The sequence below is a fragment of the Haliaeetus albicilla genome, chromosome 10 (genome assembly GCF_947461875.1).
Source record: "Haliaeetus albicilla chromosome 10, bHalAlb1.1, whole genome shotgun sequence".
Classification (NCBI taxonomy): Eukaryota; Metazoa; Chordata; class Aves; order Accipitriformes; family Accipitridae; genus Haliaeetus; species Haliaeetus albicilla.
This window is the reverse complement of record NC_091492.1, coordinates 19,872,419-19,891,334: the sequence shown is the minus strand read 5'-3', so window position 1 is coordinate 19,891,334 and position 18,916 is coordinate 19,872,419. Positions and strand designations below refer to the sequence as shown.

Genomic DNA, 18,916 nt, shown 5'->3' with positions numbered 1-18,916 from the left:
AATTATGACATGTGACAGGACAAAAATTGATGCTGTATAATGGTGAGGAGTCTTACTTCTGAGCACCATTAGAGGTTTTAAGAATATAGATAAACTACTTTGACAGTGATGGTAAAATTAATATGATGGTAAAATGATGAGTGAACCTTAATCCTGTGGCATTTTGAAGTGACAAATAAAGAAAAGTACAGGGGAGTGAACTGTAAGGAAATATGGATGCGTTTTCCCCATAGAAACAGGTTCTTTTAAATGGAATTAATACATTAAGATTACACATAAACATATAAATGAAGTTAAAAAACACTGTTAAGGTTGTAGTGTTAAACTTCTTGCTGTTAGGCAAATCATTAGAATAAGATGGTCACAAATTGTGTCTCCCTCTGGTTCTGCCTTATTCAGTGCACAGACAAGGCATATTATGCATGAAGTGGGTTTATGTAGGGCAAGATGCTGCTGTCTAGTACCCTAGTTCTTTTACTGAAGTAGTTAAAAAGTAACAGGCTAGATGGGACCATAAGCAGTGCCTATGTCAGAATTTTCTTGATCTCCAGATCTATTTCAGCACCTTGGTCTATCTTGACTATTAAGTTTCTTCAAGCATTCTGATATTAGTGATGAACACAATAGAAAGACCTGTATTAATTCTAGCCTTGGCAGAACATTGAAATAATTCCAGTAGATAGAGGATAAGGATACATAATTGACAGAGAAAATCAAATATGAAGTGGCTGCTGTTAAAGACAGAATACTGGGCTAAATGGATCTATTGCTATGACCCAGTTAAGGCATTTCTTCTGTCCTTTCTGTATGCTCATTAAATGAACAAAGGCCATCCTGAACACAGGGCTACTTTGGGGTCATATCCTGCCCTCCCAGCATGTGGATATATGTTTAGAGACTTAAAATGCTAAGACAGGAGAGCTCTGAATTAACTTTGTACATATAACAGTTTACAACACTCCAGCATAGAGTGATAAAGCATACCTTGGACTGAACTCTGTTTAGGTAGAACTGTGTGAAGACCATACCTCAGAGTTGAATATGAAGATACCATAATTTGTATATTTTTTTGTTAATAAGGGAAAAAAAAATCTCATCAATTGGATTAATTACATGCATGAAAAATAATTTTTCAGAATTATTATGGTGCTGTCTGGAAAGCTAATTTCTATCTAGAAACTCAAACAGCATGCAGTAATACTACCTCAAAACTCCAATCCATCTGACAGTTGGATCCAAAAGGTCACTCATAAGTAATAAGTTTCAGGAGTAAGAGAAACAAACTGCCAACTTAGATCCAACCTTTTAATTTCATAGCAACATTTCATGACATTTTATTAACGTTCCACTTACTTCTTTAAAGGTCCCACGCACATTCATAAATTTATAGATAATATAGGCAGGCACAAGTATCATTGAAGATAATGCTATTCCCCAGCCAATGCGATTTGCCCAGAGAGGGAAGGTGTAGTCATCGTAGGTCAGAGGTTTGAAATTTATTATGCTGACTATCACGACAAACTAGGGAAGAAAGAATAAAATGAACCACACTTTTTGGATGAAGAAACTTAGTGGAAAAATGATTTCATGTGTTTTATTAGGCAGCTACCCTAAGGTATATTTCAATCCAGCTTTACCATTTACCTTCATCCGATTTACTTTGTGCCTCAACTGCTTAAACTGTTGAAGTTCTTAATGCATTTACTACTATCAACAGTTCATTTTAGCTATTCTGGACACAGATTATTTGGAATTTTGGTGGCAAGATCAGGGGGTTGTCTGCTACTGCCTCAGTCAAACTAGTGCTACAGATATAAAAAAGGGATTCTGTAGTCGAGAAAAACCTCTAAGATCTATTGTTTTTCCCTTCTCTGTTTTCCAGAGGCATTAGGCTTCATTTAGAAGTTTTGTACCCATTTTTCAATGAGAAGCATAACGCAAACTCCAGCATGATACATTTACTGAGGAAAGGTCAAGCAGCCTTAAGGCCTGGAAGACAAAGTTGGGTTTTATCTGCTGGTGTTACCCTGTCCAGTACTAGATGCAAGAAGGAAAGAGTGGGGTACCACCCTATTTCCCTCCTGTTAATTCCACATGGGTTGTGTAATATGCAGAGTTCCTTGATTTGATTCTCTGGGCCTGTGCATTCTGCTCCATATAGCAATTTCAAATTAGAGTATTTTGAGCCTAGGGTTTCAAAGGCTACACAAGGAGAGTAATGGTGTGGGTTAAAGGATAGTGTGAAATCTGGTTAGAAAAATACAAATTCCATTTTGAGATTTTTCTTGGGATGATGCACATAGCTGCAAACAGTATGGAGAAAAAAGGTTCAAGGAGATATTTCCTAATATCAGATACCTGACCAACTCCAACTTACCATTTTCTTATAAAGAACTGTATTTATTATTAGGAACTTCTGTAATACATTACCAGTCCCAAACAGGGGCCACCTTGCACTAAGCACGCATGGGATTGTTAGAGCAAGAACTACACTGAAGTCTGACAATTTTATAGCCTTTTCTAAATTATCCTAAACTATATATATATATCAAAGAAACTATATCTGATTTTTTTTCATTTGTATTTACTATGCTTATGGTCTCAGTCTCTTCTGGTGAGGCAGGTTGCATGCTTCATACAGGTGGAACAGAAGTGCTGTTTCTTAGATCAAGTGACCAAATTTCTAGAATTTGTAGGTTTTAATTATGTAGGCTAATGGTGGACTACCTTTTTTTCATGCTAGTGACCATCTTTCTAGTTTTCACTTATAAATGAATGTTCAACCATTTTGGTCAGTTTAACATAATTTGCTTTATTTTCTTAATGTCTTGAATAATGAACTCAAAAGATAGGCTGTAAGAAGGTAAATTATATTCACTTTTCCCCTATAAATCAAGATTGTAATGTCCATCTTGCCTTTTAGAAAATTGAGGAAATGTACAGCTATAACAAAACTGCCCAGTGTCCCCTACCCAGTGTGATACTATTCCCATGGGTTTTAAAATATATTGGTACCCAGTAATTAAGTTGATATGTTCCAAGTTTAGCACTTCCAGCTGGAAAAAAATTTGTGCATTGTGATGGCTGAAAGATGCATTACCTGCATTACCTACAGATTCATTCTGACCCTTATGTTTATAGGCTTTGGTAGGAAGGTATTGGGGCCATTTCACCAAGAAATCTTAAGCTACGTGAAGGTTAGATGGACAGTCACTTTAGCTTTCTCTAGCTAGCTTGCTAGAACTCTCTCTTTGTCAAATTTAGATGTGCAAAACCTAAGGATGCTCGGTGCAGCATTTTTCTGTTCTGCTTGAGTCATCTTGTTTGAAGTGCTGCAGGATATAGTCCCATACAAGCTTCTATAGAATGGTGTTTAAAAGGATAATGAATACATGCTTGGTAGGTGCTTACTGATGAATTGGGGCCAGAAGCTTTTATATTTTAAAAAAAAAAAAAAAAAAGTGGACCTGAAGGCTGTCATAGAAGCCTACCCAGTGTATCTTTGGAATACCAGTACTGCTTTAAGAATGCACAGCTTTAATGCAATTAATAGTCTCCTAAAATCATAGTGAGCTCAAATTTCCATATTATTCATCGTGACCTTTTGATTTACAAATATGCATAGGAGAAGATCCCAATAAAAAACTGTAGTTTAGTTCTGAATCTAACCTTTACACAAAGCAACCAAATTCATACTTTGGGAATTTTTTTCCCCAAATTAATGAAGCACTTTTTTTCTCATCAGGCAGCTCACAAGGTATATTTAATACACCTCTTCAGTGTTTCACATAGTTAATTACTATGTAGTTACCTATTAGTTTTTCTAAGGTGTCATTCCGCAATTCAGGTATCTTGGTATCCTCCAATGAAAAATAAATTCTTGCTAACACAATCTCTTATCCCTGGCCAGTTTATTTTCCCATCAGAATGATTTGTGTTTAATACACATAGATGCTGGGGGGGGCAGGGAGGACACTGCCTAAGAGTTCAGTGTTCCCTTAGAAAAGCTGCTTTCTTTAAATCCTGCTAAAGTAAAGGAACAGAAGATGACCACAGCCACAATTAGCTTCTCTTTCACAACTGAAATGTATTGTACAAAATATAACCAATGCCATTGAGGAGAAACAAGAATTAAAAATTAAATTGGAGTGTCTTCTATTCATCCTGACATCAGGCATAGTAATGGGTATCTTGCTCTTGGTACCTATTGTATATTCTAGGAAGCAACATACTAGCATTCTTTCCATGATGAAATAATTATCAACACTTACCAGTAAAAAAGCAGGGCTAACAAATTTCCAGCACAATCTCCAGTAGAGACCTGGCTTGAAGCCCATCATTTGTTGGATATCTTCACTGAATCTGTCCACACCTGGAAGGGATGTAAACATCAGACTGCCATAAATCTAAACTGATGAGATGCTGGCATACCCAAACCCATCTGCTCTTTCAGAAAGCAAACATGAATGACTTCCAAATCAGAAGACACATAAGATAACAACATTGATCTCTCTTCACTGACTAGATGTGTCTTTGACATCACTGTATCCAAGACTTAAATGCCTGTGAGCTCTTAAGGCCTCTTGCAAATAGCATTACCATTGAAAAATGGGATTTCACAAATATCTAGAATTAAGTTGTGAATGGGACACACTTTTTTTAATATTTGTGGACTATTGTAACCTAATTACTCAACACTATTGTGAGTACACTGAAGGAAAACCCAGACCCTTACTCACACAAACTGCTTACTGATAATGAGGTAGATTCATATGATTCTTAATTTATCAAAGGAGGCTTACTTGTTCCACTTAATGGCATACTTTACTTATTCTGTTTCACTGAATACCGTGGAATGTTCATTATATCTGTGACAAATGTCATTTCATCTTTTATCACCTTTCCAAGTAACTAAGGAGATGATGCTTCTCTTCAGCATAAATATATACAAAACTACATCAGCTAGAAACAGGTGGCCTTTTTTAGAATATCCTGTGTGGTTTTGAAAATTATAATACCAACTACAATTTTCTAAAATTGTTACCTCTGTATGCATCTAAATATCTAGTAAGGTAACTGTGGTAGATACTTTAGAAGATACATGATCTCTTCATGTGAGTAAAAACCACGAGTAGTCAGAAATTTTATCTGCTGCAGTAATTAAGACAGCAGAGGATAACATGAAAATCATTAAATTAAGAGATAGATCAAAGATAAGTATGGCTAATTGTACCAGGAATATAGAATACGGGTTTAGAAACATGGATGGCTTCATTGATTGATTATTATCAAAACCTTGATAGTAACATACAATATTTCAGTATAAGACTTTGGATTAGCATGCAAGAAATAATTTACAAGATTTCTATTGTCAGGAAAACTTTATAGTAGTATTCCATTCAAAATGACTCAAATGTTAGCTACCTGCAGTGGGATTCACTGCACTACAGTACAGAGAAATGGAGGCACTAGAACAAAGTGTTTGGCAAGTGACGTAATGGCCAGAAGGGAGAAAAGCTGCAAATACCCAGTTCTCAGTTTTTAATATCCCTTGAATCCATCTAGTCTGAGCTTTTGCGTGTGTATGTTGTCACGTGTGTGTACTTAGTACTTATGTCAGTTGAAGTATTAATAGATATAAAAACAGTGTAAATAGTTGCAGTAGAAATCTCTCCTCACAGTCAATGTAGAAAGGAAGATCCTCTGACCTTATTGACTCCCCTGCAGAAACACTGTCTAGACCGTAACTTCAAAATCAGAATATGTCATGTTGTGCAGGCCAAGGTGAAAGCAAAAAAGTCTACTGTCCTGGATTCCTCAGGACATACCAAATTAAGAGTGAATAAGGAAAAAATGGCATTTCAGTCAGTGCCTTTTAATTCCTTACGGGTTTTACACATTTAAGTAAGTGTTATGAATTCTGTGTCTGAATACCTCAGGAAGCATTGCACAAGTATAATGTGCTTCTGTGAGTGGCACTAGCCTGATCTAGCTAGACATTTTGAATCATCTACAAGGGTATCAAGCTGTCTATATGTGAGAAACGTATATTTTTTACTCTAGTAGTAATTATTGATGTCAACTCACATACTTTGGACTTCTGGAAATAGTCTAGTCTTCAGTGGGACATTTTCCATCTTCAGTATTTATTGGAACACTTTTTTGCATTAAGTAATGTACTATAATTTACTATGCAAAGAAAACATGCATTTTATAGTGACTATAAAATGTCCATTTGAATAGTAGCTTCTTCCCATTTTTTTTTTTTATTGTTTCTATTCTGGTTGGACTTACCAGTATGAGATATCTTGCAAAAGTTTAATCTAAGCCCATGCTATTTTCCACACTGTATTTTAGAATAGGATGATTATCACTGATAGAAAAGTGGGAAAAATACATCCTTCTCAGTTTTCTTTAAAAAGAAAACAATCTCTGGCTTTATGCCTTAGAGACATTGGCTCACAGAGAAGTAGTTCTCTTTAGTGCAATCTGTCATGTCAGACTACTAGTTTGTAATTTATTATACTTGATGTGTTCAGGAAGTTTACTTTTAATCCTGAACCTTATTAGGTAAAGAGCAGAAATGCAGCCTTTTGCTGTGAACATTTGTTTGTTTGAGAGGATGTATAGTTTACTATAATTGTTTCTTTTCATGTGGATCAGTTCAGTAGGATTTATTTAATGTATTTAATGTAAATAATTATGACAGCTTTAGGTAGTCCTTTACATGCAGCTAGGATGTAACATATTTTCAAGGTCTGGATATTCAAGTATAAACTTCTCTTTGATTTCTAGCCCCCATTATTATGTACAGGTGAAGAAAAGTAGCCAAAAGGATCTGCAAATGCTCTTTAAATTTAATCTAATTCTATTTGCAGTGCCTTCTGTGAACTTTAAAGTGACCGAGTTTCAGCTGCTATGTACTGAGTGAAATTTATCATGGTGCAGAAGGTCAAAGACAAGGAATAGGTATCTCCAAAAATTTTATTCATAGGCTTCCAGACAGACATACCCAGAGCTCAAATAGTGCCTGATGTTCAATTTCTACAGAAAATGGGGGATAAGAAGGCCATGCTCTCAGACTGCTTTTTCAACAGCATGCTTTTTCAGTACTATATGTCTTCAAATAACTATTCTAAGAATCAACCTGTAAAAGTAGAACATAGCTATAGCTACAGATGATGGTACCTGTACGGTTTGTTTTTTTCCAGTTCTTGAAAGTATTTACCCATTTTTTTTTGTGATTCTGTAGGATAAACCAAAACTGTGGGTGTCTCGTTTAGTTACAGGAGGGAACTGGTGTACCACAAACAAAACTCCAGGTTACTTGCTAGACACCTGGTGTTGAATAAAGAAATAATGTCCTTGCTTTTCCAGTGAAAAACGAGTAAGAGAGACTTACAATTTATCATCAGGTCCTGGTTAAATACACTGAACCCAAAGAGAATTTCAGTGTAATTTCTGAACTAATAAACACTACAGCTGCCTGAGAATGTCACCACGGTAATGGTCTATTAAATGGCACAGAAAATTTGGCCCATTCTCTATAGACATAATATTGTGTTGTCAAGGGAATTAAATCAATACGCAAAAAAGAACAGAACAGGAAGAAAGTGAAAAGTAGATTTGGCTATAAATGCAAGTTATCCTCCTCACATTGGTGCAACTTTCTTCAAGGGACGCAGAGATCAGAGTTCAGATAGAATGAAAGTCTGCATGTTACCAGTACCTCCTGCCCCTGCTGCCTGCTAGAGCTTTGTAAGTCATTTTGCTGTACAGGCTTAGCCAGTGGCTTCAGAACCAGTCACTTGTAGAGAAACCCTTGAGCAGGTCCTGGCCCTGGGGTGAAACTGCTTAGTGGCCATAGCTGAAATAATTTGTGGGCATGTTTCCAAAAAGTGATGTCATAGCTCCAACAATCATTTGGATCCCTACAAGCAATCTTTGTATGTGTATGTGTTTTCCCTTCCTATCTTGTTTAGCTATGTAATGTATAGTATTCTTTATATACTTAGAATATAGCTTTTTTTAATTTGGAAAGTAAAAATTAGTAATAATGCCTTTAATGCCATACATATGATTTAAATGAATCCAAAAAATCAAATGACTACACTGAAATAATGTAGTAGTAAGAAAAAAGGTATATTGAATCAATCTTGAAGTTATTTTGCACTTAATTCCCTTTCCCTGTGAATGTTACTTCACAGTTTTTTCTCCCATACTGAGTTTTACCTGTGTGGTCATGCGTAGCAGTGTATGAGCTCACACAGTTTGTATGCAAATGAAGAGTTGTAGTGAAACTGCTTCATCGATCCATCTGATATTTTGGCCCTTGGGAATTACAGTAAATCACAGAACCATCAAATTATTCCTTTTGGAGGAGTTCTTGGAAGGTCTCTAGTTCAGTCAGTCTCTTGTTCAAATCAAGGTCAGCACAATTCAGAACAGATTTCTCATGGCTTTGTCCAGTTGGGTCTTGAAAACCTCCAAGAACAGATTCAGCAAGCAGTCTCTGGGGAAACTGTTCCAATGTGTAATTGTCTTTATATAGAAAAATGATTTTCTTCCTTTCAATTTGATCGTGGTCTGCTGTCCTTCCATTGCGCAGCTCAGTGAAAAGCCTGACTCTCTCTCATGATAACTTCCTTGTAGGTTTTGGAAGGCTGCTATCAGGTCCTTCCTAAGCCTCCTCCAGGCTAAATAAGCTCAGTTCTCTCAGATTTTCTGCACTGGGCATGTGCTTCTCCAGCTCCTGAACGTCTTGGTGGCCCACCACTGGACTCTCACCAGTTTAACACCACCTTGTTTTACTGAGGGTCAAAAACAGGACACAGTATTCCAGGTGCAGTCTAACAAGTGCCAAGTAAAAGAGGGTAATCATTTCCTGTAATCTCCTGGTTATGCTTCTGTTACAGCTCAGTACACTGTTGGCCTTCATATGCTGCCAGGTCACTCTTCTGACTCATTTAGCCTGCTGACCACATCCCTGAGCAGCTCATCTTTGAGTGCAAGTAGCAAATCCAGAAGAGTGTCACTTCTGGTTTGCCCACCTAGCATCTATCCTGAGAAGCTGCTCCTGATACCTTCATCTGAAAGAACAAGGGTCTGATCTAGACACTTCTTCAAGTTGCCTAAAGAAGGCTTCTTCCACTTCCTGACCCTGATCACGTGCTCAGTAACAATATTCCCCACAATGTCACCCTTGCTGGCCTCTGCCCTGACCCACAAGCACTCAGCCATCCAGTTCACTACATTTGAGTTGCTCTTCTGCACATAAAGATGACACCTACCCTGCCTCTGTCCTAACGAGCATGTATCTACCACATGCAGAACCCCAGGCATACAAGCCCTCATCCAGGAGAAGATGAGGAAAGACATTGTTTTTTCACACAGTTCAGCAATCGTTGGCATCGGGAACATGAGAAAGAAGAGATAAAAGAATATAAAAGCCATTGTGTGGCATTCATTTGCAAATCCTACAGAGCACAGAACAAGGTATCTGTTGATTAGCCATGTAGCGAAGTAACAACAACCGTCCCTTTTTGCTCCTGAGTTTCCTTTCTAACTCTGGAGCGGTATTGCTGTTTGGTGGTGGTGACCCTCACCCAGTGGCAGTAAGGGAGTAAGCCGTACCAGTACCATTCCCAAGGAAGGGCAGCTGTGCTAGTGTAAAAGCAAGCAGAACAGTAGGAAGCATTTCCCCACCATGGCAGTGCAGTAAGCTCTCCAGGTTGGTTTGCCCCATTTGTATTTCCATTCCATGGAAATGTGTGCATTCATACTTTTGTCTCTCATGCGAGGCACACATCCATACAAAAGCATCTGTGAGCAAAGATGAGTACCAGCAGTCAGTACTTGGTTAATTTCTTTCCCTTTTGCAAAATCAAACAGTTGACCTTAGATTTTTTCCAAACAAATGCACCTTTTGGTCTGAAATTTCAGGCTAAGGCATCTTTTTTGAAAATGATTTGAGTAAATGAAAGCAATGAGATTACAGGTGAGGGTGGAGGTCATTGCTAGCTCATACTGAGCTTATTCTAGTCATTCAGGGAGATGTTCACAGTAAAATCTGACTGAGTAGAGATTTTCCTGCAAGTGAAAGCAAAGAGCAGTGTTGTGTCAGTGGGAGAGGTGTCTGGCTTTTATAGTAGAGGGGTCTATCAGGGTTGCACAAGAGGAAAAATGGTAACAAGCTAGCAGTCATAAATAAAATACATCTGTATAGTAAAACAAACTGGCTCTCTCTTCTCTTACACATACAGTTGGCCTTTGCCAGAAGCAGCTTCACAGTGAGTGGTCATAGGTATAATTTGAACTAAATTTCCATGTTCTTGGTCTGTGCCAAAATGTCAATGCTTGCCTTCAGGCTGGCTTAATATTCATCTGGGTCATTAAGGCAACTGGGGTCTATCAGAAAAAAGACATAGACAAGACCATGCCAGATTTAATCAGTTTAAATAGCACCTGGGGCTGTAATAAGTACTTTATAAAGCAACAGGTCATGTTTACTGTGTCAGTAAAAACATCTGTCAGCTGCTTAAGACAAATGAATAGATATTTTCCTGGTTATGGGGAGGCAGGAGGGAGAAAGGAAAGGATAATGAAGGACAGAAGGTGCAACAAATAAACAAAATTTGACTAACCTTGGCTTAGTCTGTGAACCACATACAAAGCCTAGCTATTGTAAAGTGCAGTAAGTCCTATTTTAATAGTAGCAGAGAATAACTTACCCTTACTAACTGAAGAGTATTTTTATGCCTCTGCTTCCAAGCTAAGCTATTATCACTCTTCTGCTTTCAGCTCTTTTACAGGGATTAAAGGCAGTTGTCTGTGAAATCTAATGCCTCCACTGTTTTGAGAAAAGCATATGAGCTGCTAGCTCCATGCTGATGTTGGGTGACAGAATTAGTACACTAAAGCTAAAAACTATTTCTTTAGTAGACTGAACAGCTTTATGCATGAATGCCATTCTTTCACGTCATTCACTCATCAACGGTTTTTAACTGCAAGAGAGAGTTTGTTTGACTAGAAGAATATGGTGGTGCAGAACGGATGGACAAAGAAGTGACCGAGGGAGGTAAACAGCAGTAAGAATGATAATGCCTAAGAACCTTCTGAATGATACGTTAACTATAAACACTTTCTGAATAGAAGTGAAGATGACTTTCAGCGAAGAAGAATCTTACTGGGAATCAGGGCAGCTAGTTCAATACAGACTTCAGTGGGAAGAAGATTTGCAGGCTGCTACGACATTGAAACATGGTAATAATGAAAAGAGTTGTGACCAACCAGAAAGTATGACATGAGAATTAAGAGTAGCTTAACAAGAGCTCAATAAACTTGATTAATCTAGCAGCAAGCAATTTCAGATATAACTGATAGTTTGGCTGTTGCAATGAGATGACTTTTGTATAAGACCTAAGATGCAGAATCCTGTTGCTTTATTTTGAGAAAGTGAACTATTCTTTTGGGGGTCTTACAATTTTACTAACTCTGTGACAAGATAAAGAACTGATAGCATTCTCCCCAAAAGAAAGGAAGAATCACTTTCACTGTTTCTTTAGCAAGATATGCCTAAATCGGATTAAATTATGAGTTGTTTTTTTCTGCTTGATTTGGTGACTTAGCAGTACTTTGTAATTTCTGCTCTTCTGGAGGCAGCATCTTTTCCAGTGAATAAACTTGAGGCTATGAGTTGCCCTACCTTCCTATATGATAAGGGAAATTTTGAACTCCAGGTCAGTGCTAGAACATAAAAAGAACTCCACTAGGTAGGGGGCATAGGGGAAAAGGGAAATGTTTGAAACACTGACTTCAGATAATTAAAAACAACTCATCTGTTAAATGCTGAATTAGGGATGGGGAGAACACCCACAGGCCAGTCTCATAATTTTATAATCAGAGGTTTAGCAGGCTATATATATATGATCAAATATTCAGATATTTCTACTCTAAGCAATATTCTGTTTAACCTTTTTGTTTCACTTCTGTGAGAGTAGTAGTAGTCAACTTTGTCACTTACAGCAGAGGATTGGGTTTTTTCCTTGGTGAAATTAGACAACACAGGACGCTGCACAAGACACTGACACTCCTGTAGGCTAAGGACTGAGCTCAGGCAGACTCAGTGTCCTGGTGTGTTGCCAAAGTCAGTGTTGTGGTGGAAAGCACAACTTTAATTTGTTGGGTTTTCCCCAGTTAAGGTTATCCAAGTGCATTCATAGGGTTTAGAGCAGTGAATGTGGCTGTTTGCCATCATTGTGATCATTTATACAGGGGGAAAGAAAAAATGTTTTTCTTCTTTCTCATGAAACTTGTGTATCAAATGTCTTGCTTTTTTTTATGTTGCTTTAAGGAGGAGAAAAATATTAAAGACCAAATAAGGCTTGGGAAGTTATTTAATAAGCTGGGCACATCATCTGAGACCTGACTTGAATTGTGAGCCATATTTTTTTCAGGGTACTCTAGCACATCACTGCACTCTGGTTGGCACACAGTGATTCCATCCTAGTGCCAGAGATCAACTGAACACTCATAAAGCCTGCCGTATTGGGGATAAAACAGATTACTGCACCCTTTTTGTAGCATAAATTAGTATGAAATACTCAAAATAGTATTGTTTCTGGTATCTAGGACGTTGGGTATTCCATACCATGCTATCAAATAAGATAAATTTTAAACCACTAGTGTTTTACAGTTAGGTGGAATATTGTCTCAAACAAAAGGGACTAATGTAGGAATTATTTTAATTCTCTAAAGACAAACTACCTTTATTTGTATTGCATGGTGGGAGCTTGAGATTGGCCCTGGGGAATTCATGGAAAGGAGGAACAGGTGAGTCTGTATTTAGGCTAATCTACTTGCTTTGAAAGTATCAGGTATAAACCTGCTACTGCAAGTCATCAGCTATGTTAAGAGCTGCAAAACACTGGCAAAAGTAGTAACATTTCCATCCCACTGCAGTCTCCTTCACAAGGCAGTTTTCTTTGGCTTTGTGCAGGGTTTCAAAGCTTGGCCCACTGAACGTCTGCATTCCTGTCACTATTCATAAATCAGATGAAAATCACTGCATGAAACCTGGCTTGTCATGGTTTCATGTATACAAGGCTATGCTGTTTTCCCTTAAAAAAATGTGTAAGCCTGTAATGAGCATTTGGAATTTTAAAAAGATTTTGCAGGTGCAAAATGGAGTGCTTACCATAAAACCAGGAAACTCCAATTGCCTCCATTAGAACAGCAAATAATATCGAAGTCCCAGCTGCAAATGTGTCCAGAAGTGTGAGGACATAAATTCCACCCTAGCATTAGGGAATTAAAAGATGCAACAAAACAAAGTTAAAAATCAAATAATCTCAGTAGTTTAGTATCTAGTTAACAGAAATCTGCTTTACTTGAAACATTATCTTAACCCAAGTATTTGAATATGGAGCTGATGCTGCAGACACAGGTTCATATTTGCATACAAAATAGTGGAATCAGACTTGCAACTTTCTGAAGAGGCTTCCTTTCACCTATGTCCTTGCTTAACTGGGAAACAGAAGCCTCAGTTTAGCATGATTAATGCGTGCTCTTGGCACTTGGTGTTCAGTGGAAGTCAAAGGCACTGGCTGTTCGGGAAAATGCTCAGCAGCTTGCAAGACAGGGCCTGTCTACAGCAGTTAATGAAGATCTTCCTAAATTATTGGCAGGAATGGAGCGCTACAAGCGTTTCCACAAGCCATTATCACTCAGTTTGTTCCTAAGGCCAATTATTCTGTAGTACAGTGAATCTGCAGACTTACACTGATGTCTCCTTTTCCTAGACTGCCTGCATCTGTCTCTTCCAATCTTCCTGCAAAGGGAGCATTTGCATGTTAAGTCTTTATTACCAGCCCAGCATGGAAGCAGCTTTGCCCGGTTTAGTTTCTTGGCTGTGGTATTAGCAAGCCTTTGCTTAGGGGAGAGGGCAAACCAGATCATCTTCCTTCACAACAGCACATTTCTGTTCTTCAGTGGCTCATGACTGAGAACTGTAAATGAATTTACTGAAGTCTTGTTTCACTGATTATTTTTTTTTCTTTAGCTGCAATTTGGCTACTTTTTGCCTCATGTTACAATGTGGTGTGACTTTGTGTAAATTACTGCTCATTTTATTTAGTTTGGGCTAATGAGGAATGGAAGACCATGGTATGTTTACTTGTTCCAAAATGAACCTGAATTAAGTGTTTCAGGACATTCTACACATGTAAACAACTGAAACGTTTGCAGTTGCAGTAGATTTTTGTTAAAATCTTTTTTTACAACCAAACTTAATCTGGCTATGCCTGTTCAGAAGGGGAGGATCAGAGGAATTATTCTCCATGTTTTTACTAATGGTATAAATAGCACTTGTACTCTTTAGATCTCTAGGTGATTTTAATCTCTGCAATCAATCGGTGTTCTTTTTTCTTATAAAAAGATGGTTTTCTGAAACAGCTGTGCATATTTAAAAAAATAGAGAGAACAGTACTTAGGCCTTGTCTAGGTTTTTAATTCTGTGGGGACTTGTCTGGAAACTGAATGAACTTTGGTTGTTGTGTGGAAAGGAAATGTTCCTTATTGAATGACATTTGGGTTTGACCTCTTGTTTTTGCTCTACACCTGCTCTAAATGAATGCCTTTGCTATCAAACTTAGTAAACCGAATGTCAAATACGGTTTTGTAAGAAACATGTTTTGAAAATACAGCTTTAAAATTCAGAGGACAAAATCAAACAAATTAATTTAATGTGATGGTATCATAAGGGTTTTTCTTTGTATTTTGTACACATTAAAAATGTTCTTCTTCAGTTATGTGAACCAATACATTTGGACAAGTCTGGGCAGTTTTGTGCATTCCAGCTGGTGGGGTGAACTTAAGTATAAACAGGTGCCATTATTTAAAAGCTAGACCTATGTTGTTAACTTGAACTGCTTTAGCTCACTTGAAGGCAGTGGGATTGCACCCACTGGCACCTGTTCAGGTTCTTAACCATTGAGTTTCTTCTGATCTTGTACTGCAGGAAATTTTATTTCAGTTGAAACTTTGAATAAGGAAGGAGTATGTTAAATTCTTTAGGTAACAATAGAGATAGCATGGTATTAAAAGGATAGGTATTTAAAATGGTATATCTAGCGTCTCAGATGTTTTCCAGTTTGAAGAAACTAGAGTAAAAATATTGGGGTATTCTTTTAGTGTAAAAAGAGCTTTGTTATTTATAAACTTATGCCATTTCAGTAATCTTAAAAATAGATCTGGAAATCATTTCTAGGGAAGGAGAGAGGTTCAACGCATCTATTTTCATGGTGGCTACCTCAAGTTTCAGTTGTTTTCTGACACTTTTGGCATCTTTGCTTACAGGGCTTTTTGCTTTTTTGTCAAAAAAAAAAAAAAAGTTAGTTCTCTCCAACCTAGAACACTGTGATTCTCATCCTTTAATTAATTGTTAAAAGCCTGGTGAGGCAAATCATTCAGGATGATGGTAGTGATAAATACAGGTTACTAGATGTTCAGGGTAAGTTATCTGTGTGCTTTTTATGGTATTAAGAGTAAGAGGTAAGATTTATGTGTATGAAGGAACATTAAGAAACACATGGTGGGGAGGAGATCATTGTTCTAAACTCCTTTCACAAGAAGTGAATGCTTCTTATTTGCTTCAGGAAGAGAATAGCCAGATGACTAAGGGTCTGGTCACTTGAAATTCTTAGTTCCTCACACAGGAATAAGCACTCAACACAGTCCCATTTAATGTGATTTAAAAAAAAACCCAAAACAAACGACACAAACTCAAACAAAACCAACAGCAGCACAGATAGCTGTGTTTTAGAACAAAGACATGTAGGTTCCGTTGATAGCTAATGATCTTGTGCAAAAAAAGCAGGGAAGCTTCATGTAGATAAGACTAAAAGTAATGTTCTGACCATAAAGTTGTTTAAGAATTAAAATTTATAACAAAAATAGTCACCTGAGCCTATTCATATTTCTATCTGATAAGGTTAACTGCATTTTTAAGGTAGCTTGTTAATGGAAACTTTTGTTGTACTTACATTGGTGATGCAAAAAAGGGCAAGTAGGAAAGTGCCAAAAGAAACACCAAAGGTGAAGAGCTTCCTATGCTGCTTCAGAATTTGGAAATCATCTGCCAAGCCAGTGATGACAGCCTCCATTCCGCCCATCTGAGGAAGGGAAGGCAAGAGCTCTGGTTAAACACTACTGACTGTTGTAAATACAGATTGAATAATGTAAAGCAGCTTGTATAATTAATTCCCAACCACTGTATGATTTCTGACATTTCAGCTATAAATCACTGGCGTTCTGAGGTATAATTTATTTTCTCGAGGTAGAGAAGCGAGTCAGGGAACTGGACGTCAAGTGCCATGGCTGTTGGCTTGATAGCCATATCCTCTGCAGACTCTTTGCTGACTCATCAGGATAGTAAGTAGACAGTACTTTGGGAAAAATAATATATATTTTAGTATACTTTGGGGAAAAAGCTGGTAGCTTAAGTAACCAAACTCCTTAAGAGATTACTAGTATAAAGACAGACACAACAAGTACCTAGGGGAAATGTACTGAACAAAGATTCGGTTTAGCCATTGATTAACCAAACCAGTTCGACAAAAATCTTTACAGACCTGGGAGAATCACTACATAGGAAGCTTGATGTAATTTTTTTTGTTGACAACATGAAAGAATTTTACTTCATTTTCTAGAAGTTAATGCTGAACATTAGCCATTGTTTTGCAATATAGGAAAGGTACTTCCCAAGTTTTCATTGAAATTGCTGAGTTATGTAGGTGGTTATGAATTTTAATTTCTTTCCACCAATGAAAGCATTCTGCACCCCCTCCACCAAGAAGTTGTGAAAACGAATTCCAGTCTCCTCTCATAATAAATAAATTTATTTAATATTTTGGACAGGCTGGATTCCATGCTTCTTCTGATGCTGAAATATCATGGCAAGACTTGGAGTGCTTGGTGCAATACAGTAGTTGGTTAGCAGTTGCTGACATAGCCTGTCCCTTTCCTATACGAATTTGATGAAACCAGCATCTCTGGCTGAAATCAGTAGCAGAGAATTGTCTCTCTAGAATTTGAATGATTCCTGTCTACAGCCAAATTGCTGTGGGCAGTGGACCTATTTTTTTTAAAGGTAGCTAATGTTCACAAGTAAAATGTCCCAAACCTAGTGTAGGCTTGTATTTCCTGGTGTCTGGGGGGGTATCGGTAAGTGCCCTGCAGTTAAGATGGGTTAATATTTGATGTTCTCAGAAGTTGTTACCGTGTTGGCACTTAAATTGTCATGGAGAAGTTGAAAATGGAGAAAACATGGATTATTTTGGCTAAGGACCACTTCTTAATGTATCATGATTTATTCCCCTTGTTAATTCCCTATGCCAAGCTAGATACCTACTCCAAACATTTGTTCCATTTTCTGTCCTTTTCATTGTTGCTTGCTTAACCTTGCATGATCAGATTTCTCTTTGCTTAAATATTTTGGCAGTTCCATTTTTGTACAGATGTCTGTATTTCTGTGCCAGTGCAGGCTTGTATGCATGAAGAAAAGTATTCATATATAATTATTCCTCTTTAGCTTTGGGGTTGTTTGATTTTTAGCTTTAAAAATTTTCATTTTCCCTTCAGGGGCTTGATCAGTCAAATGTGGGGGGAGAGTTGAGAAGGCCACCATAAAAAATACTGTATGACCTGAGTTTTCTTAGGTAAATGATGAAAAATCCTGAACAAAACATGAACAAGCAAATCCCTCCCCCTTTAGAAAGAAAGAGCAAAACTTGGTGACACAGTTCATAGTATTTTAATTAGCTCCACAAGAAAGAGCTTTCTACACTTGTCGCATAAGTGTGTTCTGCAATCTAAAGCCCTGTGTTTTTGTCACTTAAATGTTTCTTTACATTGCTTAAATTTACTGCTGTTGCAAAGTTAACTGCTTTGGATCTAAACACTTCTGAGCATGTATTTTCTTCTTCTTCTTAATTCTGCCCTGTACCTACTGGTCATTCATGCCCTTCTGCTGTGCTAAACCCTTCCTTACCATCCTTCATGTTTGCTTACAGTTGAAAAATGGCCAAGCTGCTAACCCAGATATAATCTTGCCTCAAACATTTGAGTAAGGATCCAGATCTTAGTGTATAGACAAACTTCATTGAACCTGAGCTGGAATCCAAAAATCTAAGCACTTTGGAAACATTTAGACCTGAATCTGACCTTTACAGCCCAGACCTTACTCCGTAAGATCTCATTCAGCTATTTGCCAATGATAATCAAAGCTTCTGGCCACAGCCTCATTTTTCTTAGTTTTGCTCTCCTCCATGTCAATTCATTCCTTCCCTTTCTTGTCCTTCAAAATGAATGACATTTTCTGAAGTCGTAAGCAATGGAAACACTGTTTTTTGCCATTTCCAGCAAGAAGTTCCTAGATCAGCTCCGTACATTCAGAACTATGAAAGAGACTTCTATGTTTTAGAATAGTAAGAAACCCCTGCCCTACTAAAAATTATGAATGTTTGTTCATGGTTCACTATTCCTTAAAGACCCTGTTTGTTTTTCCCAGAAATTAATCAACCTTTAAGCTAAATATAACAGATGTCTTGATGAGTCTTTGGCAACAACAAAGCAGTACAAAAGTTGTTAGGAGACTTGGGATATTTTCTGGGCTGAAGTTTCTGTGACCCTGAATGTCATGGTACAGTAAAAGTCATCACATTATGGAAAGATCAAATACACTTGTTAGACTAGACATTTTATAGTAACATAGTAGTAAAATGAAACCACTATGGAAATATTTTGGTGTGATTTTTAAATTGTGACTAAATTTGCAGGAAATTCTGTATCATTGCTTGTAGAAAAAAATCAGAGTACCTTCAGACATTGTCTATCTTGTGCTGAATTTCATTAATCTGCT

General features: G+C 37.4%; 1 protein-coding gene across 1 annotated transcript in view; it reads right to left on the bottom strand.

Moving 5' to 3' along the window:
* SLC6A2 (solute carrier family 6 member 2) overlaps window positions 1–18,916 on the bottom strand; it is a 79,175-nt gene that overhangs the window by 10,145 nt on the left and 50,114 nt on the right. Inside the window, exons 9-12 of the mRNA XM_069793691.1 lie at window positions 16,041–16,169; window positions 13,196–13,295; window positions 4,272–4,372; window positions 1,354–1,521 (exon numbers count right to left, since the gene is read on the bottom strand). Of these exons, the coding sequence (XP_069649792.1) occupies window positions 1,354–1,521; window positions 4,272–4,372; window positions 13,196–13,295; window positions 16,041–16,169 (498 nt within the window). The remainder of the gene's footprint in view (window positions 1–1,353; window positions 1,522–4,271; window positions 4,373–13,195; window positions 13,296–16,040; window positions 16,170–18,916) is intronic.